The sequence below is a fragment of the Lichenostomus cassidix genome, chromosome 2, assembly GCF_008360975.1.
Source record: "Lichenostomus cassidix isolate B80296 chromosome 2, HeHo_3.0, whole genome shotgun sequence".
Classification (NCBI taxonomy): Eukaryota; Metazoa; Chordata; class Aves; order Passeriformes; family Meliphagidae; genus Lichenostomus; species Lichenostomus cassidix.
In genome coordinates, this window is record NC_139482.1 from 20626288 (window position 1) to 20646336 (window position 20049).

General features: G+C 35.6%; 1 protein-coding gene across 2 annotated transcripts in view; it reads left to right on the forward strand.

The window, feature by feature from the left end:
• Positions 1-19330, forward strand: part of MINDY3 (MINDY lysine 48 deubiquitinase 3) — a 51428-nt gene extending 32098 nt beyond the window's left edge. For both annotated transcript variants that reach the window (XM_085050620.1, XM_085050621.1), the window contains 5 exons: positions 8150-8222; positions 9034-9106; positions 14065-14152; positions 17321-17392; positions 18254-19330. In XM_085050620.1, the coding sequence (XP_084906746.1) occupies positions 8150-8222; positions 9034-9106; positions 14065-14152; positions 17321-17392; positions 18254-18403 (456 nt within the window). In that variant the 3' untranslated portion in view covers positions 18404-19330. The remainder of the gene's footprint in view (positions 1-8149; positions 8223-9033; positions 9107-14064; positions 14153-17320; positions 17393-18253) is intronic.
• The last annotated feature ends 719 nt before the right edge of the window (positions 19331-20049 follow it).

The following is a 20049-nucleotide window of genomic DNA, read 5'->3' on the forward strand; positions in this document are numbered from 1 at the left end:
TTTGTAAAATCATTCCAGAAATGGAATTTTGAAAGAGAAATTTTGAGTCATTTCTACACAGAATTCTTTGTAAGAGCCCTAAAAGCTAAACGGTCTTTCAAAATACGGAACTTAATATGCTTGTAGTATCACGATGAAGAGAAGGCAAGTAAAATGAACAACTTTTTCACATATGCCATGTACCTTTACATGAGGTAAGAGGTAGAAATCATAAACCTTCATAGTGCCAGCCTCACACCATCCATTCTTTGCTTTACAAGTCACCTGCCTTTTACTTTAATTGTAGCCTACTAACTTAGTATCTTTAATACCAGGTAATGACACTGGGAATACTAAGACTTAGAACTGGGAATCTAATATTCACCATGTGACAGAATGCTAGTTCTAGTTTATGAGCTGATTATCTGCCTGTCCCTTCTTCTGTTTGAGAAAATGTGTCTCAATGAATGGCTGTTAATCCTTGTTTACATGTTATAAATGCATGTTCTGGATGGAATCTGAGGAATCATTCTTCCCCTTACAATTTTTCTACCTGGGAAAATGTCCTGTAGTCAATGTATTACGGAACTGAGGAAACAGAGAGTTTTAAATGTAGTTACTGATGCCTCTTAAAGGTATTTTAAAGTGAAGTGTTCTTGGGTTAAACAACAGGGAAATTATTTTGTGGCCATTTGTCTCTCTGCATATTTTTTCCCCAAAATGTCTGAAGACCAGATGTTCTTTCTGAGCAGGGCACCATGTATCCTTGGAAGAAGAGGTTGACATTTTTTTATTCTCTGTTCAGCCTGCTTTATTCCCATGTTCCCAAACCCTACTGGGATAGAAGCGGGAACTAGAAACAGTAAATGAGACTGAAAACATGTCAACATATGCTTCAGTAATAAAAACACACTTTAAAATAGTAACTGTTGTTGTCCTCTTCTGAAACTTTGTACCGAGTTCTGCTTTTTGCAAAACTCAGAAACTTCCTGATAAATGTGTGACATGACAGACTGAACTTGTGTAGAGAATCTCTATCAGGAGACTTTAGGTAATTTTATAAATAGGAGGAATCTGGTTTGGTTGTAGGTTGTAGTAGAAATCAGTTTGGGTTGTAGCTGTTGTTTGATAATACCTTAATACATCTAACAGCTGTAGAATCCCTGGGAACACAGAGTGAATGCATATACAGCGTCCGATTTAATCCAAGTATAATCACAAAGATCTTCAGTAACCAGTTTCTAACCACTTTTTTAAAAGTATTGAAAAACAAGTCTTTCATCCCTTTATTTGCTCCTTTTATACTGATAGCTTTGTTGCAGGCAGAATAATATCTTTGATCTCTTTTGATAAGATAACTCTACTCTCAGGTTAGGATATGTGAATGAATGAATTGAAAGTCTAAATGTGGAAGGATACAAATGCAAAGAAAAGGCAGAGACAGGGATTGTCTATGGAGGAGGAAGCTTTGAACACTTCCTAGCAAAGGTGAAAAATATTTAATGATACTTTAGATATTGCCCTCATTTTCTGTCTTTCTCCTCTTACATAACATAAGAAGTTACATGTGACCACCTGTGTTAATAATATATTTTTTTGTTTCTAAAACTGTAGTAACCTCATTTCAATATCTAGGTGCATTTTTTCCAGTGTTGGTTTGTTTTACATCAGATGTATATGAAATCTGTTTTCTCTTTGTATTGCAGGGAGTCCAGTGCCATTTTCCTCTACCAGTTGATAGTCTGGGGTATCTTATATATATATATATGTATATATATATATATAGACTTTTAAAATAACTGTTACAGAGGGATGCCAGAGTTGTCAGTCAAACAGACTGTGGTATGAAAATACTGAAACAGTGCAGGTGTATTTAGAGAAAAAGCTGCGTAGTTAAGAAAGTTCGTGCAGTCAGAATGAAGTGAGATGGGCTTTACTGTATAATACAGCTTCAATGAGAAAAATATCACAAGTTTTATTTTAAAAGAATAAACATGCTGTTTTTTATATAAGCTAATTGCTCTGCTCTGCTACTGTTGGAATTAGCTACCTGAAATACTATGCTTCAAATATTAATAGAAACAGCAATACCTTTTTATAATATATAAAACTGTCATGTTTGTGAATATTTAGTATTTTCTCTGTACATGTAGCAATAATATGCATATAAAGATTTCCTGACATACTACTAAACCATACTAAATAACAGTGGATTACATGCCATTATTAATACACTTCTTTTTTTCATTGCTTCATAGAGCTTCTACATTTCACATGAAAAGCCATGAAATATTACTGTTAGATTAATTAACCAGGTAAAAATTGTCCTTTAGAATCACTTGTCATATTTGAGTTATAAAATAATTAATCCAGTCTATTTTCAAAAACATTACATCGTTCTGGATTGAAGGAAACCAGAGGGTTTTCGTCATCCCAAGAGAGAATTATGTGGTTTAAATGGGAAACTGAATACTGTAAGCTGGTTTCCAGCATCAAGTACAGCTTTCAGTGTTGTGAGAACTGTATTTAGGAAGATTTAAATTTCTGCAGTACATCTCCACTAGTTTTAAACTATGCTTTCAAATGTTCCTGGCATTGCCAACTAGAATTAGTATGTTTATACTCACCACTGCATTGTATAGCAATCAGCTCATGTCTATAGGCTGAAATAGTATTAGTTGTAGAAATAGTATTTAATAAAGATTTTTTTTAATGTGGAAAAAAGGTAGCATAATAATAGAAGCTAAAGTTCATAGTGAGTGAATTATATTGTGGAGGTTTTGGAAGTCATAAAGCATGGAATTTGTCCACTTCCAGCTTGATTCCTCTAAGGAACAAAATTTGGTGTTTGTATAGCAATGCATTCTGTCTTCCAACAAAAAAAACCCAAAATCTTTGGGAATATAATTTGAAAAGCTCATCTTTCAGATTAATCTTGTGACTGGAGGGTAGTATGTAATTTAGTTATTAGATAAGAATTCCAGTAAACTCAATTTTGCTGACTCCTGGTCTATAATTCCAGTAATCTTTTTTTGCTTTCAAAACAAAGACCTTGTTCTGTGTTGATGAACGAAACAAACTAGTAACTGAGTAAGAAAAAGACTATATACCTAATCTTTATTGGTTTACAGTAATCTCTTGTAATCTGTCCATGAAAGCAAGGAACATGTTGAAGAAACTCTTATTTTTCTTTTAGTCACCAAGTGAATTGCTGCCTTCTTGTGATGTTTTAAACTAAACCACCACCATCTGTGGCAATGTAACTGTTAAGCAGATATTCATTGTACTTCTGATTTGCTCTTATTTCTTAAAAACTGCAATGCTGTGGCTTTTTTGTTGGCAGTCTTATTAAACCAATCTCTTCCACAGGAATGGCGGATATATTGTAGTTTCTATAACTTGAGAGTATGTTAAAAGCCCTGCTTTCCAGATTAATAGGCTGACAGGGTCTTAAAATTTCTGTTATTAATTCTTCCTCTTTGGTTTGTGTTCTCCACAGCCTCACCCCACCCTTGGATCAAGTAGTCTCTCTTTTCTGTCTGATAGTATGGGTGTAGGTGAAAAAGAATTTGAAGTAGTCCTGAAGTAGTCCATATGTAGCTTTTCATTCTTCCCTACTTAGAACTCTCTTCTGTTCTCAACAAGGTGCTGTAATGTGAATGCAGTCCTTTCACTTTTGCAAGACAGCATGCAGCTAAAGGCAGTTTGCTACCTTTTAACCATCTTGTTGCAACAAATTGCTCACCATGAATGTTCCTCCTCCACCCCCACATCTCTCCCTTGACAAGCACTTTCAGAAAAACAGTTGTCTTTTCCTGGTCTAAAAAACAAGGTTTGTACTTTATTTTCTGACCCCTGATAAGAGCTCTGCTGCTACCTTGGTGGTGGCATTCTTCCTTTTGTGTCTTTTGCCTCTCTTACTCAAGAAAAGTATTTTCTTTTGGCATTTTCTGGATCTTAGATAGACTCGTAGCCCCTCTTCAAGGCTTAAGAGGATGCTGTATATGATCTTTGACACCTGCCATTCTGAAGTGGAAATAGTTGCGGCTGCAGAGCTCTTGTATAGGTGACAGAAAAGCCAAGGACCTTTTCTGTAGCTTCACCGTATGCAGATCTCAAGTGGCAAAAATCTTATACTCCTTCAAGTATTCTTTGGGTATGTTACAGTTGCTTGGCATTTTTAATGCTTTCTCTCATGGAAGATAATACACTGCAGAGGAATCTCACATTCAATTTGCCAGCACATTGTAAGTGGTCTCTGCAGGCCACTACCATCACTGTAACAACCAGAGGCAGTGTCCCCTGCAAACTGTTCCTGCAGATGATGTCCCTGAACACTAATAGTAGTCTTGAACTAGTCTTCATTGGCCATCTTTCTGTTCAGAGCCAGACTCATACTCTTAAACTACATTTATGTCAAATAACATGAAATGCTTTAGGACAGCCCTTTGCAGGTAAGGGCTCTAGGATTTGCCTTGCTTTGTTACCACGGCATAATTCTCTAACTCAGTCCCCTTCCAGGCAGACCCTTTACAATAGTCTGCCTAAATTGACAGTAGATGCTATATTGGTGAGTATTTTTAGAACCAGTAACTTCATACCTCAGCAGTCTCCAGACTTCTTCAGTAGTGCCTAAGAGGAAACAAGATCTATGACCTTTCTGTAACTGTTCAGTTCTTTGTATGATGGTAATAATAGCCTCCTGTTTTACATCTTAAGGACTCTTTTTCTTTGGTTTGATAAATAGCTCCTAGGAAAACTTACAAAAAAAGCTATTATTTAATTTCGAGCAATGCCCAAGTTCTACTGAGCCTTCTTCATTTAGCAGCTGGATTTTTATATCACCCTAAGACTTTGAAGCTGTTTTTGCCACTGTAGTGATGATAGCTTTCCTACTTCTCAACTGATACCAGTCTATGTTAAATTTTACATTTTGGTTCACTTCCTAGCCAGTCCCTACAAGTAAAACTAGCTGATGCCTTTAGGATGCATAACCTCATTTGTATGTGTGGTGATGCATATGGCACTTCTGCTCCTTGCCTCCAAATAAAGCTGCATTCCAGTCTATTCTCTCTTAATTGAGTTGTTATGTCTCTGTAAAGAGCATTTCAGTTCTGGCTTTGGCAGCACCTTCACCTTTTGAAGAACGTTCTCTGTGACCTCTGGGGTGTGTATAGTAGATGTGGATATTTGTTGCAAATGAAGGATTACAGCCACAGGAGGAACTGGAGTTGCACATTCTTATTTCAGAGCATCCAATTTGAAATGCATTCTGGTCATGTGTGGAAGACCTATATGTCCAAATTATAATGATACAGTTACATAGTACATCAGTAGGATTGTGTGAAGTGTCTTTTCTCTTTTAAAAGACGATCTCCAAAGGAACCTTACTGACACATAAGATCAAATTTCTTTTTGAACCAACTCCACACTGAGATTCTCTGCCTGGCATCCAGTTTGAACAACCAGTTGTGAGACTCCTGTTTCCTCTGTAAAATTGAAATTGGGCAATGGATTCAGAAGTCAGCTAGGGAGATGGGAATCAGTTTCACAGATCCCATCAACCTTGTTTTCTTAGGAAGCCATTTTGGAAAAGCTGATGTCTTCAAAGCCACTGATTATAGCATTGAAAAATATATACTTTTCTCTGTAATACAAGACTGGATTAAATAAACTTCAGTTCTCCAGATCCTATTAAGTTACAGCAAGTTAAAAAGTTGATAAATAATCAGTGTTTGTGTATTGTTTCTAGGTAAATTTTTAAGAAAGTTAGTATTACAATATGTAATTTTTCCACGTATCCCTCAACAGTGGTAGTGTAGAACCATAAAGCAGTTCGAATGCATGCAGATTTCATTTCTCATGGCACTGGGCCTTTCAGGGTGTGATTTTTGTAAAAATTCATAGCCAGGATTTCAGTGTGGCTTAGCCATTATGTTCTGCTTTTGATTTGTAGAATGAAAACTTCTGGAATGTTTTCATTAAAACTTATGAAGAATATTTTTTGCCTCTGAGGGTAAACATGGGATCTTAAAATAACTGGTACTACTGATGAGAATAACTTTTCAAAGTAATATAAAATGACTTGTTTGTGTATCACAAGAGCCAATGAGTGAAACATGATTTTTGGGACATGTTGTACTTAGTATTGGAAATAATTATTGTAATTAACTGTTTATAGGATTCCCTTATATGGAACTCTCAATGCATGGGTTACATCAAAATACAATTCATAAAGCTGGAGTGGGGAATATATTTTGGCACATACGGTGAAATATCAGTTTGGGCAGCTGAAGTATGTTTTTGTTAGATGTTTATCACATTTTCAGCCTTATTGCATGACGGAGCTATGGGGTTTTTTTCCCCTAGATACAAATAAATGGACATTCAGATTTATCTGGATATTGGAAATGAATGACAAGTTAGAGGTTGTATGGAATTTGTATATAAAGGATCTTACGTATTTAACTTTTCATAGGACAACAGTTTCTGTGAAAAGTTAGAATTATTTTACAGATAAGAGAGGAGGGGTTTTTGGTCATCTCTCTAAGGTAGACTTTTCTAAGGTTCCTCCTGAAGTTACTTGCTTAGAATGTCAGGAAATCACATTTAGTGAATAAAAAGCATATGTAACAATATGTAACACTGTTAATATTACATGTTAACAATATTGTTAATATGTAACAATGTTCATTATATGTAATTATATTGTTAATATGTAACAATTTGGAGGCTTTACCATGTTTAGAAGTTCTGTTGAAGGAGAATTTTCAGTATTGAGTAATGCTTTCAGTGTCTTCATCTCTAAGTTCTTCCCATATACACATACATGAACCAAAAATCTAAGGACCTGGAAAATTAAAATGCTAGCAAAAATACACACTATTTGCAATTGGATTATCAAAACAAATTGTTGGTTTTTGCAGAAGTGCTTTAAAAAATCTGTTTTGCATCCCATGAAACTGTGGAAAGTACTACATTAACAAGATAATTTGTGGGGAGGGAGGACAACGCAAATGGTAGTCTTTAGTCTTGGATTACATTAAGATTGTTTGGAAATAAATGCATACTGGTAAACCAAAGTAGAACTATGTAGTTTACATTTGAAATTATATGTCTGTGCCATTGGAAATTACTTTGGGTTGTATCCTTCCATACCATTGGAAATTTTAAGAGCTCTCTCTTGTTACACAGGCTTTGTGAGCTGCTAATTCATCCATAAGAAGCTACCACTATACTATCCCTTCATCAGAGTTAAATCCTAAATATTGAAATCACTAATCATCATGTTACTAGTAAGCTCTGTGTGCTATGGCATTATCAATTTTAAACTGAGAAGTATTAGCATTAGTAAGTACTGTGATAATATAATCTACTCCTGCTTTGTACATTTTGTATTCCAAATTATTTGAGAGTTGGTCACATATTACAGAATTTCATTCTGTATGTATGTACCTCATATAATAACATGTGTTACCCATAATAACAGGGTATGTGCTCAACAACTGCACAACTTCATACATTATTTGGCATCATGAAACTAATTGTGTTGAGCTAATGTGGTCTTTTTATCTGGAAGTACTTTAAAGGCATTTAGAACATATGTACACATGAAGACACACTGTTTAAATACTGGTTTTCTGTAAATGTTCTATTTATGATTCATCTATAAAATCACTTAAAAATTTTCTTTACACGGTAGGTTTGTTCCAATTACGTCATATTTATGGATCCTTAAAATTACATTGTGATACTGAATTAATGTAAACATCTAGCATTTGTATTTCCAGTATGTAAAGCAACCAATTTTCAAGTTATTCTCACCAGAAGAGATTAGCAGGACAAAAGGACTCCTCCCAAATTAGTTTCTTCTGTGTACTTTCCCACTTGGAGCTCTTGGAATTGAAGTTTTCAATTAGCTTTTGTCCCACAACATCCATGTAAAAAGACTTGCATAAAATTTGTCTAGAAGTTTGTGAAATAATCTTTAACATATTTCTTGACTGTTTTACGTTGCTATCAGAAAAATTGCCAAATTACCTTAACTTTTCTTCTCTTGTATTGAAATTTTCATTAATTTAGGTTCCAACTGGGTGTAGTGTGGCTAAATATTTTTCTTAGTAATCTGTATCTGAAAGTTGTCTTTGTTTTCCCCCTCCCTGTCCTATAGGATATGGCCCTGGTTGCTCCTGAAGCGCCTTCAGAACAAGCAAGAAGGGTTTTCCAGACATATGACCCTGAGGGTAAGGGCTGTACTTCGTGATGAAATAAGACTTTTGTAATAGAAATGTACTCATTAAGAGAGGAGTGAAATGCCTAGCACTTAAGAAATGCTCAATATGGGAGTCAGTTTATAAGTGACATTGTGCCCCCTGATCTACTGGAAGGTCTCCTTGCCCACGGCAGACAGGTTGGAACTAAATGATCTTTAAGGTCCCTTCCAACTCAAACCATTCTGTAATTCTATGAAGAAATTACCTGAGAACTCTGCAGTAAGTGAAGTTGTGCAATAGGAACTAGAGTTTTTAAGAGATGGTTTTAACCTTGTAATGTTCTTTGTAATTAACATAAAGCTTAAATATACTTTTATTTCTCCAATATTAAATATTCATAAAATAACTGATCTGATATGATTCATTCTTCATGAGATTTTGTTCTTGAATGTATGCAGCATACACGGAAAATTTTCTTCTGTTTTGGAAAACAGAGGATGTCTAGCATTCAGGTACTGTTTTAACTAATCAAAAGGGAAAAACTGTACAGTTATTATTCCAAGGTACCTAGTGGAAAACTCTATACAAAGATTGAATTCTTAGCAAGTATTAAGCTTCTAAGTGTATGACTGATAAATCCACAGTTTCTGTATTGCACTCTTCTTTTTTATTATTTAAGTGTGAAAGAAGCTTTTGAAAACTGCTTTCCTTCTAGAACCCCACCATTTGCTTGCAAATTTTACATGTAAAGATATGTAGTATTTGGTTTTTTGAGTGAAGTTTGTTCTCCTGGAAAGCATTTTGTTTCTTTTCCTCACAAGAAGCTTTGCTACTTCTTCAGATAATGGTTTTATACCTGATACCCTCCTAGAAGATGTAATGAAGGCTCTGGACCTTGTTTCAGATCCTGAATAGTAAGTATAATAAAATTAAATACTTCAGAAATATCAATTAATCACATTAATTATAATTAAAGGCTTTTTTCTGGATTCAATTAACCACATATCTATTATAATTTCAGGTTGGTTTTGGTTTCTTTTTTCTAGTTTGGATTTTTTTTCCTAGTTTACATTCTGGGTGTAGAATGTTATTTGGAAATATTTTAGTCGGCTTTAAATTAAAGGGGAGGAATTAAAGTCAAGATGTCTCTAACTCTAGTAGTGATAACTAGAAGCAAAAAGATGCTCAGACCTACTGCATTACTATATATTGAAGAGACAGTTGGGATTCTATTTCTGTATATTAATTAGGGTGAAACTGTGTGACAGAAGAGCCAAAGAGTCAGAGTATTCAGAGGCAAATCTGAATTACCCATGGATGTTTCTGCAGAGTTTGAAGCTGAAACTGCTTCAGTTACAGTTTTGTTTCCACCAGCACTCAGGACCTAAAGTAATTACCATTTATTTTCAGAAATGACACATTGATTCTCAGGATTAGAGTTAAAACTCAAATGTTTTAGATCTAATGTGGACAGACAAGACTATGTGACAACAGTTACCCTTTGGTTTCAAAACTTATTTGTGACTAAATGCTTAAACCAGAAAGGAGAGCCGAGTGCTTGAACTTTTTTACTGCTCCAAAAGATGCTTCTGTTCTCTTGTAAACATTTGGTCTAGTTTAGTTGGGTCAAAGCTGGAATGACTGTGGAGACGGCAAGTTTACTTACCACAGCCATCTGAAATGTGATTGAGCCCATTTTCTGTCCTTTTAAATGTTTGAAATATAATGAAGTTTACTGAGTTGTTCTCTGAAGGATAGGAGTGAAAACTGCAATAAAGACATATCCAAACCAAAAGAAAGTACGAGACAAAAGGCTCACATTCACATTATGACAATACGTGGTGAAATCTGCAAAATATTTTTTTTAAGGAAGGGAAAGGAAAAAAAGCCACTGATTAATGGATCTGAGAAGCTTTCTTTCACCTTTTTGTTCTGCTGTCTCAATAAATATGCAGAAATCCTCTTTCTTTACTCAGCATTTTTTCCATTTGGCTGTTTGGCTTGCAGAGCATTTGTAGCACAGCCCTGTCCTATTTTATTGTGCAGAGCACATCAACTATAAAGTGATGTATGAAGAGCCAATCAAAAGGTTTGCGATATTGAAAAGCCATGATCAAACCATGTAGTATGCAGTCTTCAATCATCTCCTCTTAAATAAATATATTGCCTAATACTATTATCTTGAGAACCTACTCTCTTTTTGTTCTAGATATTCTGTCTATTTAATGTGGAACACAAGTATAAATAACATATTTCAGACTACATACAGGCTTTTCTGCTTGTTTTTTTGTTCATAAGTAAAATTAAAGGCCTTGTCTCCAAATGTACTATTTAAATTTGTGATGATCTAATCCAAGGCTTTAGGATTCTCAGAATTTTAGGATGTATAATGATCAGACTTGATTAGAATTTTAGAACTGTGGAGGGGAAAACTCTGTAGAGCAGACATGAATTAGCAAGGTGACTTAGCCAGTACTGAATGCCATTGCATGTTTTTTAGCAAAATTTTCTAGTCTTTTAGTAAATATATCTTAGAACCCACCTGTCTCATTTGTTTTGCCTGTTTCTAAAAATCATTTGATGCTCTTTAGGGCACCAGTTTGAGCACATCTGTCTATCTAGGTTTAGCTTGTTTAAAACATTTTATCTTCTCTATCTGTTTGACCAATAGTGGAGGCTTTTGTCCCACACACTTCTCAGCCATAACAGTACAAAGACCATCACCCCGACACTTGTAACCTCCTCATTTCAGGTGCCAGGCTTTGCACTGAGGAGTCTGAAACACAAGGACACATACATGTTCAGTAGCTCTGCTGAGGTACCAGTAACATTGGAAGGTGTTAGGGATTTGCTGAAGGAAAAAGCCTCAGCTGAAACACACCACAATCCAAGTTTATTAAGTCTACCCTCCTGCTTAATTGATTGAATTTTGTACACTGGCCATATTTAAAAACTTAGCATGGCTCTGTATTTTTAAATAGTTCTTGTATTTCTTTAGTGAGAAATACCTTGCTTTAATTTTTTACAGAATTTTAAGTGCATTTTAAAAATTATCTGGTTAACAAAACATGGTTCTGTTTGCAAACACAAAGTTTTTGCAACTCTATTGCAGCATTTCAAGAATTTGGTCAGGTTTCAAACAGCCACTGAAATACCTAAAATTTTGCATTTTGAGAGTAGTGAGATTGAGGAATGGAAGGATTGAAGTCCAGTACCTTGCAAATCCTCAGTTGTGGTTTCACTTGAGTAGTGAACATTTTAAAAGATAATAGATTAGCATAGTTCATGGGATATCACATGCAGTGTAACGAATTTTAAAATTCTTCTGAGGATCTTAACAGAGTCACTCTCTTAAGATTTGCATAATACATCCTCTGTGTGCTGAGGAAGAAACAAAAATAATCCAAATAATTTGCTATTAGTACTATGTTAGGACCAAGAAAGGAAGTTACTTAAAGATGAAGACACATAAGTGATAGCCAAAAGGACAAAATGCTTCTGTGAAACAATCAAAAAGACCTTGGAAATGACACCTTCTGCCCGCAGCCCCCAGCAAAAGAGACCTGGGGTGGTTGAAGGCCTAAGCAGTAAAAGAGGCATCTATGAGAAGCTAAGATTGTGTCTTCTGAAAGGAAAACGTAGTGCCTACATGAAAAAAAAAAGGGAGGAGTCTGGATTTGTGGAATGTTAAATGTAAATACAGTATAAAACAGAGTTCAAATCTTCTGTAGACTACTCAGCAAAGTTATAAAATAAAGAATGAATAGTATTCTTCTGAGCCCATCAGTGCCAAAGGGTTTGCAAGAGGTTTGTAGTTCTGATGGATGACTTTCAATGTTTAAAAGTATTCAAAGTCTATTAGAAAAGTGCAGTGAGTACTTCGTGTTCACCACATAAGGTGGTAATGACCAGTTCTACTCATCACTGGAGAAGATTACTGAGAGGTTCTGCACTTAAGCCTTTTTATGGGTAGTCAGAGTAACTAAGATTTTGAAGTGTCAGAATAAGTAAAAGACTCCAAAAATCCTGAAGAAACATCAGAACAATGTTGCTGAACTATTTTAGGTTACCTACCACTGTGAACTGTGCTGCTACCAAACAGTATCAGAATGAGAAGATGCAAATGAGCTATAGCACTTAGAAATAGATTTGAAGGCCAATCTAGGGAAAATTCACATGTAAATATTTGATGTGTAAACATGGAATAGGAAGGAAGGATTTTGTAGATAAAGAACTGATGAAAGAATAAAAACATCACTTTTTCATAATGGAGGGAGATAATTAAAGGAATTTTACAGGAATTTGTACTAAGTCTGTGAACTTGGTCATTGTTTCAGCAAGGATTTGACAGTAGAGATTTGTATGATGGTTTACTGCTGATACAAAAGTGTTCAAAATGTTAAAAAAACCAGCGTGTAAGAAGAGCATGAGAAGTTACTAGAAGATCAGTAACAGAGAAGTCTCAGTACAGGAAATGTAGATTGGTTGCTCAGGGGATAAAGCAATCCTGATTTCACATATACATTGTTGGTCTGTGAACTAGTTATTACTGGTGAGGAAGCAGATCTTAGATTTAAACTGATAGTAATAGACATATGGAGTGGAATTCATAGGAATTATGTCATTGTATAAATGCCTGATGTTTCACTCCATCTTGGAAAAAGAATATTTTAGAAAGGTATCAGGAAGGTAACAAGGCTAATTGAAGATAGGGAATGCTATTAGTTCAAGGAAAAGCTAGGTTAGTACTGTTTGACGTGGAAAAGATAGAGAACCATTGACACAGTAAATAGGGAATGATTTTTAATTGTGTCACACAATACAAAAATGAGGTGTCATCAAACTGAATTATCAGGTGGCAGGTTCAAAACAGAGAAGACACTCCCAGAATCCATAGTTTAATTCTAATTTTTTGAGTGGAGTTTATTAAGAGCCAGAAGTATACATGGGTTCAAAGCCAATTAGGCACATGCATGGAAAGAAAAATATATATCTTTGTGTTTTAGATACTGCCTGTCACTGAAGATGTCTTTGAGCAGCAGACTGCTGGAAATGGGGAGGGTAAACTAAGGATGTGTGTTTGCCCTGTTGTACTCTATCGTAAGCATCCACTACTGACCAGTGTCAGGAACAGGATTGTGGGCAAGACACTCTGTTGGTTTGACCCTAAGAGGACGTTCTTGTGTACGGTACAACTTGTAACTAAAGCAGAGGGCTAGGTAGATGCAAATAGATAGAATCTCCTGCCTGTAGAAATGCATTGCTTAAATAGAAATGTAGACTTAAAATTGACATTAGTTTGTGGTGACCTGAAATTAAACCATAGTCATGCAGTAAGGCTTCCAGATTAGTATTGTTGGTATTTCCATTGTTTGTTGGTTCTGGCTTCTTTGATATCAAGTACGTGATGTAACTAAGAAATGTATCTGTAAAATTTAATTTTATTTCTGCGTACTTAGAAAATCTTGGAAAGTTTTCAAATCTCTGTTTAAAAACAGGTTGTTTGGCAGTGACAGAGCTATATTTTAAAGATAACCGGTTTCTGTGTCTTTAAAAAATGCTTGCAAGACGGCAAAATGCCTTTTGGGCTGTAAACCTGGTTTTAGATTATATGGGTTTCAAATTATTTTACCAAATATGGTGGTCCTTCAGAATTATCACTTATTTAATTTAAAATAACAGATTACTTTTATTTAAAAATAACCATGTTTTGGCAACTTGCATGCCATTCTGGTGCAGTTGTCACTTACGATTAAAAATAGAATAGTATTGCTATACTTGGCAGTCAGTACTATGGTAGCACAGCATAACTTAGTCATGCAAGAATAAAAGTGTCTTACTCATAGTTTTATATTCAATGTTTTTATCTTAGTGTAAACCTCATGAAGACCAAATTAGATCCAGAAGGACTGGGCATCATACTACTGGGTCCTTTTCTGCAAGAATTTTTCCCTGAGCAGGTAATCAATATAGCTTTATTGTTGCAGAGCATTATCTCTTCTGTTTGGCTTTGACATTCATTAAACACTTTCATCAATATCACAGGAGTAATTTTTAATAATTATTGGTTCATTTGACTCAGCTGATCAGCAAATAACTTCTGTATTACACTGCAAATGGTAGACTACTGTTTCATATAACATGTCCATGATTTTGTCAGCGTTACACTGGAAGGAAACTCCATTGCAGTGACAAGTTCTGAATTTAATTTCAGGAAATATATAATAATTTTGCATATGGAATTAAATTGTTTCCCTACTCAGAAAGTTCATCTGAGTTTGGTTTTTCTGAGAATGAATGACTACTCTGGTTTTATTAATATTAAAAATATTGCTAGCAAATGGGAAAAAGTTGCAAACATATTTAAAACTATTTTTGTGTATATTTCTTACTAATGTAAAATATTTGACAGTTTAACAAAAGTCATTATGGATTCAGGTTTAACATATGTGGAAGTTAGGGTACTGGAAAATGGTCTTCCATTTCTCAGTCTGTTCCATATATTCTTTGAGACTGCACCACTGCTGAGAGGCCAGTGTTAACTTAGCACTGCTGTCCTCTTTTCCCTTTGCCTTGGATCCCATTTTCCTGCCCTCATGCTGCCCTCCTGCCACCAGGAGCCTCTTTAAACAGATATGTGGTAAGCCAATACAGGGAGCTGGTCTGGATAAGAGCTCTCTTTGCTCTCTTTGTCAGGGCTTGTTCCATGGCCATGCACATGCTGTATTGGCAAAAGAGAGCAGGTTTACCTGGGGATAGAAGGTTAGGCTGGTGGAAGCAGGAGAAGGGCTGAGAGGAGTGCTTCTTTAAAGGCTTTTGTAGCTAATGAGTCACTGAAACTGTGGCTTAATTTTTACAGTCAAGGAAACGTGAAACTGATGGGTTTTAAGTGCCTTCAGCAAGATTCTTTTTGTTAAGGATTGTGCAGCACTGGGTATAGTATTATATACTATGAAACATTCTGATCAGTCAGAGGATAATAGAATTGCACTGCCAAAGATGGTAGAGACTGAATATATCATTCAGAGGCTTTCATCATCTAGAGGAAAGAGAAAGAAGAGTTAGTGTTCATTTTCTCTGGACTTTTAGAATTGCATCCACATTGTATTTTTGCCAGCTGTTTCTTCTTCCTTTCATTTGTTTATCCAGAAGTGGAAATATATGTACAATTGAATATAATTTATTTCTTATAATTACTATTATATAATAATTATCTTGCAAATCTGGAAGACTCCACTGCCTAATTTTAGGCCCAGATTCTTAGAATGAAGTTCAGAAAGCCAAAGAACATCCCCCATAATTGGCTGTGCCTAAACTGTCCAGTACCATGGGCCATAGGTAGCTGGAGGAGAAAAGAGCCACTGTATGGGGCTGCTGCCTCTCTTGCCTGTCACTAAGGGGCATCAATGGCTGAAGAGGGGAAGCTGGAGAACAAAGCATAGTGGAATCATGGGCAGAACCCTGCTTTGGTCACCTACAGAGTTGGTGGGGATACTCTTTGCCTGCTGTAAAGTTGGAACCCCAAAGTCAATGAGTGTTTGTCAAATGCTAATCCCCTGCTACATGTGATTCCCCACCATTCAGTTTTGCCTGTCCTGTAAAACATTCACTGGCTCCAGTACAAAACATGGGAATTGTTACTGCCTTATGGGTGCTATTTGAGCAATCGGCATGTTTTGGACTGGAACCTGCCAGTATCCATTTCTTCAATCTGTCTGTACTCTGTGGATTAGGTAGCAGTAGCCCTTACCCATATTGACACCTTGCTCAGAATTCTTTGGGAAAGTGAAATTCTGCAGAAATGAAGGATAATGTCTTTCTTTCAAATACTATGAGGAAATAGCAGATGCCAGTGATGGTTGGAACTGTTGATGTTAATATTTGAACATGTAGCTAGGGCTTGGAGATCCAGATTCGATTCCTTCTTCACTGATAATATTCAAACCTCTATTCTACTCTCCCAGAAAGTACTCCACCTCAAAAGTAGAAAGATATATCAGCTTTCCTTCTGAAAGCTGCTGGCTTAGAAGAAAATTATTCAAAGCTATTCAGCCTGACAGAGCAAGCCCAACTCTTTACAGCTTAGGACAGTCACCTGGAGAGGGGGATTCCTGAATTCCCAACTGGCTCTTTTTTTTTAATTTATTTTTTGGAACAGTAACTGCACAAAATTTTTAACTTCCATGTGACAGCAACTGGAAAACAGCATTTCTTTGCCTTCTGGGTGAGCGTAACTTCCTCAGGGAAAAGAATGTGTCCTCCTTCTTTCCCAGCAAAGCTTATTTTTGTTTATCTCTGTGAAGCAACTCCTGCAAGCAGAGTTACCTCTTATCTTGCTTTTCACCCCCCTCCCTCCACTGAATAGCCTGGATGGCTGTGAGGGACCCATAGAGAGATAGAGTTTGAATCATTCAAGAGTAGAAAAATGAATGAGGGTTTTTGTTATTTGATGGATGTACTGTAACCTGAGCAGATTTATTCTCATTCCAACCTTTACTTCCATGTGCTTAAAGAAGGGATAAGCTTTTGTTTGGAGCCTGGTCCCATAGGCATAAAAGAGCTGATACTACACCTGATTTGTGTTTCCTAGTTCAGTGAAATCCAAAGCTCTTAGAACTAAAGCATTTGAACACCTGGAAGGTAAAGGTCAACAAGAGCCAGTACTTTTGCTGTTGGACCTTGGCAGAACCAGTGTCTTCAAAATTAATTTACTTAGACAGTCATGGGAGTATATTGGCTTTTCAGCTCTCAGATGGAGGGCCAGAGATTGGATCTGGTCTTTAGTAAAAATCTTTGTGGCATCCAAACAGTCATAAACAAACATGTGACTACTGCATAAGGTGTCTGACATTAAAAATTAGGACAGCCTCTACATGCTCAGTGCTGAAGTTGTAATTCAAAGTGTACAGGTGAACACAGAAAATCATTACTTGCTCTTGGGGGTACTACTTATTAATTTACTGACATCTGTTTTTTTATTTCTGATAACAATGGTAAAATGAAGATTTTTGTCACCTAAAAAGAGCTGTACTTTTTTACAGTTGCCTTGAGTCATCCTGGTTGAATGCATCAATCCAGTTGTAAAGAGACTCAAGGCACAATGAAATTAACTGTCTTCTTTCTGCTAGGACTCCAGGGTTTCAGAGTCATTCACTGTTTACCATTACAATGGACTGAAGCAATCTAATTATAATGAAAAGGTAAGGTTTACAATTAAGCTCTAATAACAGTCACTGTGCAAAACTGAACGTAGTTACAGGCAAAAAACACTTAATTTGAAAAAAGCTTTTTACAAAGCTATTACTTGGATCATTTTCTTGCAAAATTATATATTTGGAACTGGAAACTGCTTTGTGCTCCTAATCATATTCAAGCACCTATACTGGATTGCTTGGCCAAACCACATTTCTGAAACTGCATTTTGAAAAGAGCACTTCTCACACCTTTCCATGATAAGGGGGAATCTGAACTGTAAGGAACAGTAGAGATGTAACATACACAAAATGCAACTTCTGGATGTATCTCTAGGTCTAAATTAAGATGTTGAAACCTTTTTGTGAAATTTTTTTAGTGGTCCAGGCTTGCATCAAAAAATCAGTATTTTTTGGGAGCCATTTACTGGGGGAACAAAGATGACCTGTTTCATTTTCAGCTTTCTTGAAAGAATGGGTATACCAGACACAGTATGACTGCTTCTAAGTTCCTGAAGGAGAATTTGGGGTAAAAGATTGTAAGGCATTAAGAGACATAAGGAACAAGAATGACATCAAGTAAGAAGACTCTTCCAGAAAATATATATATTCAGTCTTTGGAATAGCTTGTAGTTAAGTCCTTAAAATTACCCCTGTGAAATCTCCAGCAGTTTCACTGCAAAATGTAGGCAGAACCATTCAAAGATCAGAGTTTTTTAATTTCATACTTCCATTTCATTAAAGAAAGAAGTATTTAAAACTTCACAGCCTTGATAGGTATCATAACAAATCATCTCCTAACCTGGTGAAAATAATCATCTTATCTTAGAGTTTTTGAAGAGACTGACAGAGTTGGGTTTCCTTTGGCAGGTCATGTACGTAGAGGGCACAGCAGTTGTTATGGGCTTTGAAGAACCAATGCTGCAGACCGACGACACTCCTGTGAAACGCTGCTTGCAGACCAAATGGCCATACATAGAACTGCTCTGGACCACAGATCGATCTCCTTCCCTAAACTGATGTGTTGTCCAGGAACAACATCTGCTGTCGGATCCTCAAATGGGGATGCAGAATTGGAATTTGCTTGGGGAGTGCTATACTTTGACTGTGTGGAGTTATACACTGGTATCATTGATGAATTGTAAATAATGATTACAAACACTTTTTCAGTGTTAATTGGAATATTTAATTTTTTAATCAGATTGATTCCTATTATAATAGTTTGTCTTTTTTGGCCACTGTAGTACTGTTAATGTGAGTTATCCTAAAAAAAAAGCCTAATTATAAAGTCTTACCATTATTTTGCCATCTCATGAAGATCTGAAAAATTCTGATATTGCAGAATCTGCATATTAGGTGTCAGATCTTTAAAACATGAAACATACTCAGCTTTCTCAGAATCATATAGGCATGTTTTATTATTTAAATTATATTAGCTTACATTACAGTACCATAATGTGTGGACTAGACTGGCCTTTGCACTGGATATGTTTTAATGAATTTAAATTTTCTGCAGTTTTTCCTAAAATCTAATTTTACCTAAACAGCTTGCACAATGTGACATAAATATGATACATTTTTAGGAATAAGTATAATTCTTAAATACTATTAAATACTCTTTTTAGCAGTTGTATATTACTGTGGCTTAGTTATTGGGCATGTTAAAAGTGAACAGAAAATCTGAGGAAAAATAGATATATTAATATTTATTTGAATTTGTATAAAAGAAATGTAAAAACAGCAGAATGAATTTCTTGTTCTATAATCTTTAAACTATTCAAACTTATAATATTGCCAAATACCTCTTCTTAATTTGTCCAAACAGCAGTGTAAGCCAGCATTACTGTATGTGTTAAGTGCATGAGAACATCTGTTATTACATTATTATATTCCTTTATTTATTATCAACTTCTTAGCCCTAAAATAAAATCTTTTCCTTGAACCATATATTATTTAAAGTTTTGTTTACTTTGACTTGTTTGCTCCTTTTCTGAGATGATGAAAAGGTACCACAGGTTTAGAAACATCAGCTTTCAAGCTGAACACATCTTGAGGGGAAAAAACCAACAGCAAAAGGTAATTTCCTAACTTCTGGAATTACCAGGACCATTCCTTATTGCAAACTGACAGAATAGTCTTGTAGTATTAAGAGAGTAATTTTTTTCAATTTCTTTTACTGAAAAAAATAATTCCTTTGCAGATAACAATAATTTGAAAATATTCCTTGATTTGTCTTTGGATTCACTTTACTTAGAACACAAGTACTCTGTCTTGCGGTGTGGGCCTGGCATTAAAAACCTGTGCAACAATGGTATTACTGCTGAAAACTATAGTTAACAAATTAAGAGAATCTGCTTGTTAAGTGTGAAACTTTACTTTTCAAAAAATACTCAAGCTTGATAAATATTTGTTTTAGCTGGTTTTGCACATTTAAGACAGATGTCTTTAGACTTCCACCTTGGAAGAGAAAAATTGACTTTTCTTGCTCTTTCTCTTGAATTCTGGTATCTGTCCTTGGCTTGTGCTAAAGTGTCTCACACCAGATTTTGCACTGAATCATAGCTTGAATCTGTTAGAATAAGCATCCCTTTTTCTAGCCCACTCAAAAAATTGATGTTCTATCTCACAGAAAAAAAAAAAAATAGAAGCCCAACTGGTGTGAGATC